This window comes from Branchiostoma floridae, chromosome 4 (assembly GCF_000003815.2).
Source record: "Branchiostoma floridae strain S238N-H82 chromosome 4, Bfl_VNyyK, whole genome shotgun sequence".
NCBI lineage: Eukaryota > Metazoa > Chordata > Leptocardii > Amphioxiformes > Branchiostomatidae > Branchiostoma > Branchiostoma floridae.
Window position 1 is genome coordinate 4,536,786 of NC_049982.1, and position 6,610 is coordinate 4,543,395.

At 43.1% G+C, this 6,610-nt stretch overlaps 1 protein-coding gene across 1 annotated transcript in view; it reads left to right on the top strand.

Annotated features, from left to right (window-relative positions):
• Window positions 1–665: 665 nt before the first annotated feature.
• Window positions 666–6,610, top strand: part of LOC118413060 (mutS protein homolog 4-like) — a 19,585-nt gene continuing 13,640 nt past the window's right edge. The window contains exons 1-9 of the mRNA XM_035816203.1: window positions 666–817; window positions 1,540–1,625; window positions 1,714–1,776; window positions 2,213–2,336; window positions 2,949–3,015; window positions 3,387–3,508; window positions 3,885–4,028; window positions 5,023–5,103; window positions 6,416–6,606. Of these exons, the coding sequence (XP_035672096.1) occupies window positions 667–817; window positions 1,540–1,625; window positions 1,714–1,776; window positions 2,213–2,336; window positions 2,949–3,015; window positions 3,387–3,508; window positions 3,885–4,028; window positions 5,023–5,103; window positions 6,416–6,606 (1,029 nt within the window). The 5' untranslated portion in view covers window position 666. The remainder of the gene's footprint in view (window positions 818–1,539; window positions 1,626–1,713; window positions 1,777–2,212; window positions 2,337–2,948; window positions 3,016–3,386; window positions 3,509–3,884; window positions 4,029–5,022; window positions 5,104–6,415; window positions 6,607–6,610) is intronic.

Consider the following 6,610-nt stretch of genomic DNA (forward strand, 5'->3'; position numbering starts at 1 on the left):
TGATTTTGTTATTCTAACAGTCAAAATTTGCAAATTACAAAATTTACAAAATTTTTCCAGGCTTCTCACACCTTACCAACCAACAAAAAACAATCATGGATACGACGACGACGTTTAAGTTGTCCAACCCGATTAGCTAAGAAAATGTTGGACAATTCATCTCCCACTGCTTCCCTTGAGCTGAGATTACACACATCATCAAACCCGTCAAATAGCTCAAGTAGAAATAAATTTGGAATGGATAGAATTTCAAGTTCAATATTTCAAGTATACATCGTCATCATCATCATCATTCACTGCATTCTGCATCTACAGTCTTTAAGTGTACAATTCTGTATCTGTATCTACATAGCCGGTATAACCGCCCTTCGGCGTAACACACCAGCTTTGTAGGCACGCAGCGCGGCAGCAGCTGGTTATATTACACTGACTGAGAGACCCGTCACACATAACTTTTGCACAATTCCATATAACACTGATTTACTTTGTTTGCAGTTAGCCTTTGGTTAATAAAGTTATCGTCATTATCAAAATGACTTATATTTTGGCCATTTGGTGGCATTAACTTCTGAAGCGGAACCTTAATTATTTTAATACTCCTCTACTTTTTGAGTTTCAAAAATAATTTCAAACTGTTGGTCCCTGGTTTCTGATCCCAGTATGACTATGAGAGCCCCAACAGCCCAGCCCGGCACGGCTCGTAGCTTCGGCTCCACCTCCAGTTCTCACCGTACCCCGGGATCAAGAAGGACCCCCCACAGTGCCACAGGAGCGTCCAGCGCCACCCCAGGGGTTCCCCTGACAGCTAACATCATAGGTGGGGCAACTGTGTATCTCCAAGCAGATCCTACGATGGCATAAGATGGTACTAAACTGGCCAAGGAGTGTAGTCAGCCAGAAGGCGTACATTTGCCATGTAGCCAAACACATTCCTTGGTCAGCTTCACTCCTCTGGCAGCTTTTGATATTATCTCATGCTACCATAAGATCTGCTTGGAGACTAGCAGCTGTGTGCAATAGGGTAGAAAGTGCTGTGTCAATTTTTTTATGGAATACATATTTGATTTTATTACTTTGAGAAAAAAATTCACCCCATCTGTCTCAAATCTTAATGTCATAGCATGAAACTGTTCAAAATGTGTTTTCAAGGGCTTAAAATGACATACTTAAGAAGGAAGATTAACGACATGGGCTCACAAATAATGATTTGGACAGAAAAAATTCAAAGCTATAGAGACAGCCCTGGGTGGTGTAAATGAATATTTCCTTGAAAGGATCCTCAGCAGGATGAGATAACATTACTGTAATTCCTGACTTTTTCAATGTACTTCATGGTTTTTGCAGTGACGACTGTATTATGAACTTATCATTACCAATAACAAATGAATTGCTGACTTAATGCTCACCTGCTGCCACCACAGGTTTAGTTCTGCACATTCAGTTCCGAGAACAAGTTAAATTTTCTCAAACCGTGAAAGTTTAGTACTGAGAAGACAAAGTCAATTACAGTATCCATCACCCTTTTCTTCATCCTTCCAGCACTTGTGGAGGGGCGTGGCCTGGCTAGGGGAGAGATCGGCATGGCAACCATCGACCTGAAGAGACCAGAACTCATCATCTCACAGGTGGGACTCAGCAACCATTCATTCATTCATTTGTTTATTCATTGACTCTCATATATGTATTCATTTCTCTCTGTCTCTTCTTCCCCAGTTCTCCGACAGTCAGACCTACGTCAAGACCATGACCAAGATCAACATTCTCCAGCCCATTGAGGTGAGACTCCTGTTGAATGTCCTAGTGTCGCCCTTATTTTCTCGAATAAATTATTCACTTTTAAAACTTTTTAAAATTAAAAAGGTGCTACAAGTTGTTGCCATAGTTGGGTGCGTACTGTATTCGAGGTTATTGCACAGATAAATGGTAAAAGAGCCTAAAATAAAGCAAGTGGAACTGATGATGTTCGTCCATCGGGAGTCGATGAGGACCTTGACTTCAGATCAGTTCAGTTCAGTCGCCCTTGTGGGTCCGGGCGTGGCTTATCAGTCCAATCCTTGCATGGAAGCACCGGCCGCAGACGTTGCACTGCAGACCAGGTGGTGGTTGTGTGAGAAGATCTGCTTTCCTTGCCTTGAACTACAGTTATGGAAAACAATGTTGTAATTAAACATGGACAGAGAACCCAACTGTCAAGTTTGTGTTGTTGTTTCAGATCATCATGCCCAACACAGCCTGTGAGAACGGCAACATGACCAAACTCTTTAAACTCATCAGTGATAACTTCAACAGCACCAACATCTCCACTGTACAGAGAAAGTACTTCAATGAGACAAAAGGTACTTGTTATCCATTTATCCAAAACAGGGTGGACTGACTTAATATTTTCATTGTCTGTTTTCATATCTCTTTCTATATCTGACTCACCAGAGTCAGATATAGAAAGAGTTAGTTCAGAAAGGAAGAAGCTGATAAGATCCTCAACACTTGTGATAAATTTCCAACCAGTCTCATTTGGTCAATGTTATTTACAGTTCTTCTACTTTGATGCTAGCCACATCAATGTGAACAGCTACCACTCTACTGTTCAAGTTCACTCATAAGTCAGTCACCACTCAATGGGGCAAGATGTATATATAGTCATATTTATCTGTATCTGTATGTATCTGTACTGCCAGTTTGTATTACACACTTATCTAGCTTTGCAGGCACGCAGCACTCCAGCAGCTAGTTACATTACACTCAACGACTCGTCAAACCTAACCACATTTGCGTATCTAAATGCAAGCATTGTATAAATGCTCTCTATTGAGGATGCTGGTAACAGTACTTGAGTTCAAGTCCACAATAGTTTATAGGCAAAAAAACAACTTTGTTTGTTGTCTGAGATAAAAAGTATTACTAAGCATTTATGACCATACCTTGCTCCATGTGTTCCATGACTGCTCCAGGTCTGCAGTATGTTCGTCAGCTCTGCGTGCCAGAATTCAACTCCATAGAGATGGAGGTGGCCTCCAAGTAAGTGGGTTTGTTTATACATCACAGAATATGTAGCTTTGGTACTGTGTATATCTGCACACCTGGGACCTAAAAGAGGATGAATGTACTAGACTACACATGTAGATGGACTTACTTGCACCAGAAGGGGAATTACTCCCACAGTAAGTCTGCTCCATTTTGCCATGTCTGTGAGCTTGTGGTGGACTATTATCCAGAGTAAGTCCTTCACGCCAATTAAGGGAGTAAGTCCATCCTCAGTCCTCCCTGACTAAGTCCATTTTCAGATCATTGAACTTACTGTGTGTGAAAAAGAGGACTACTGTCCATGGTAAGTCGTTTACAAGTCCAAGGTTGTGTTTTTTACTTCTTTATCCTATGTTCTTCCCTAGGTACTATTCCCTGGCCTGTACTGCTGCCTTACTGAAGTATGTGGAGTTTATCCAGAATGTGGTGTATGCTCCAAACTCACTCAAGATACTCTTCAGGGGAAGTGAGCAGTGCACCATGATCGGTAGGTCAACCAGGAATAAGTCTCTAACTGAGGTTCCACGTTTGCCCTACACATATCTTGTTGACCTGTGGACAATGTTTTAAGAAGGCCTTAGTAAAAGATGTTAGTTTAGAGAAACTGGGTGCTTGATTGAGCTAAATGTTAGGCAAAATTGAAATTACGACAAAATTTTTGACAACAGCTAACAGCTCGTCTCTGCTTAGCAGCCAACACTTATGAGAAAGAATATTAGAGTTGTACACACTCTACTACCTTTGGTCAAGCCATATACCGTAATGGCCTGTGTGGCCTGAGGGCAAAAGAAATAGAGATGGGCACTCTCCTTAAAGGTTAGACCTTGTAACGTGACACAAAATACTTGTGCTTGTCTGTCCAGACGCCTCCACTGCCAGGAACCTTGAGCTGCTGCAGAACGTGCGCGACCCTAAGAGCCAGCACACCCTGTTTGGTGCCATGAACTTCACCAAGACGGCTGCGGGTGCCAGACTAACCAGGGCCAACATCCTCCAGCCGCCCTGTGGTACGGTTTGTGGTTATAACTAGTTTATATTTAGTCATGAACTACACCAAGATGGCTGCGGGTGCCAGGCTAACCAGGGTCAACATCCTCCAGCCTTCCTGTGGTACTGTGGTTTGTGGTTATAACTAGTTTATATAAGCCGGGAACTACACCAAGACGGCTGCGGGTGCCAGGCTAACCAGGGCCAACATCCTCCAGCCTCCCTGTGGTTTGTGGTTATAACTAGTTTATATAAGCCGGGAACTACACCAAGACGGCTGCGGGTGCCAGGCTAACCAGGGCAAACATCCTCCAGCCTCCCTGTGGTACGGTTTGTGGTTATGATGACAATGTGCTGTTGTTTACCCCAGAGCTGTTGTTATAGGGTAGGTGGACTACTCACTCTTCACAGCTAGGGGCTGAAATGTGAGGAGCTTACAATAGGTGGGGCTAAGGGAGCACGTCACCGGAACTAGCCTGTTGGCATTTAGGTGTCCTGGTGTTTGGGGCTTGGTTTGGTCAACGTTGCATTGAAATCCCGCTTGTGGCACAGTATATGTTAGAGACATGGTTTCATGCAAAACGTACACGGGATTTTACCCTTATATACGCACATACTTTCTTAAATGCGGCCCTTTAGTAAACCGGGGGTTTAGCAAGGTTTAGCATGTCTATACTTTTCGCGCAGGCGCAGTACGTTCCGGTGACGTGCTGGCTAAGGGTCTGGACCGGCTGCCATTTGGCGCTAACTCATGTGACCTCAATATGACTGTAATAAGGGCCTGGAGTGGCTGTCCTTTGGTCCTGACAAGTGACCTAAGAATTTTTTGTCTGTCCCAACAAGCAAATTTCCCTCCCAGGATTGAGGGACGGGTCCTGGAGACAATTCTAGTTTACCCATTAACTGTTACAGTTTTGGGGGACCCATATTTTAAAACTATGTTGCATGAACAAGTATGATAACAATGATGTTTGTTTTTGCAGACTATGATAAGAATGATGTTTCTTTGTGCAGACTTAGAAACCATCAGCATGAGGCTGGACTGTGTGGCTGAACTGACTGACAATGAGGAACTTTTCTACAACCTGCAGTCAGGTGGGACATGACTTTACATCTCATACAGCTTTTTGCAGCTGCATGCAAATACTCAGACATACATGTATCATAGGTTTGTTTCTTCAGACGTTGTAGTGTCTAGTGGTGCATAGGGCAGCAAGTTTCTTTCCAGGATTTATGTCCCCTAAAAGACAGGTGCAACCAAGGAAAAGGAGTTAGAGCATAGATTGAATCTGGAAAGTTTGTTGGGTCCTTCCTGTCTTTGGTGCTGAAATGGGTGTTACAGTTGTTTGTTTGTTTGAACCTTTATTTATTCATGAAAGCTCAAATCGGCCTGCAGGCCGCTTTTCATTGAGGTCATGAGGGAAGAGGCAAGGGTCAGAAAAAAGTTGCCGAAGAACCTTCCCGCAGTGATCATGTAGATGAAACATGTGACATCCAACTAAAAGGAATGAGAACTTACACCAAATTATAAAAGTTTTTTTTAGGTATTTCCGCCTCTGTCCCTAGTGCTGAAATGGGTGTGACTGTTGCAAAAAGAACCGTCCCACACAGTGATCATGTAGATGGAACATGGCACATCCAACTAAAATGAATGAGAACATTACATTGAATGATGAAAGTTTGTTAGGTCTTTCTTCCCCTAGCCCAAGTGCAGAAATGATTGTGATTGTTGCAAATTCAATTAGAATTAGTTGAAAGACACTTTCACAGTACCTTTTGTGAAGTCCATCCTTCCTTGTAGTTGTAGACCACCTTCTGTCATTGTGTGTCCAGGGATACATGTAGGTATTGTTGGTGTCCCCTGTAGTTATGTACAGGGATACATGTAGGTATTGTTGGTGTTCCCCTGTAGTTATGTACAGGGATACATGTAGGTATTGTTGGTGTTCCCCTGTAGTTATGTACAGGGATACATGTAGGTATTGTTGGTGTTCCCCTGTAGTTATGTACAGGGATACATGTAGGTATTGTTGGTGTTCCCCTGTAGTTATGTACAGGGATACATGTAGGTATTGTTGGTGTTCCCCTGTAGTTATGTACAGGGATACATGTAGGTATTGTTGGTGTTCCCCTGTAGTTATGTACAGGGATACATGTAGGTATTGTTGGTGTTCCCCTGTAGTTATGTACAGGGATACATGTAGGTATTGTTGGTGTTCCCCTGTAGTTATGTACAGGGATACATGTAGGTATTGTTGGTGTTCCCCTGTAGTTATGTACAGGGATACATGTAGGTATTGTTGGTGTTCCCCTGTAGTTATGTACAGGGATACATGTAGGTATTGTTGGTGTTCCCCTGTAGTTATGTACAGGGATACATGTAGGTATTGTTGGTGTTCCCCTGTAGTTGTGAGCCGGTTCCTGGACGTAGACCACCTCCTGTCCGTGTGTGTGCAGATCCCCAAACAGGAGACAGTGAAGACTGCAGAGAGTAAGATCACCAACATTATCTACCTGAAACACACCCTGGAACTGGTGGAGCCACTGCAGGCAGCACTCAAGGGCTGTGAAAACCAGCTCTTCAAGGCTTATTACAATGTGA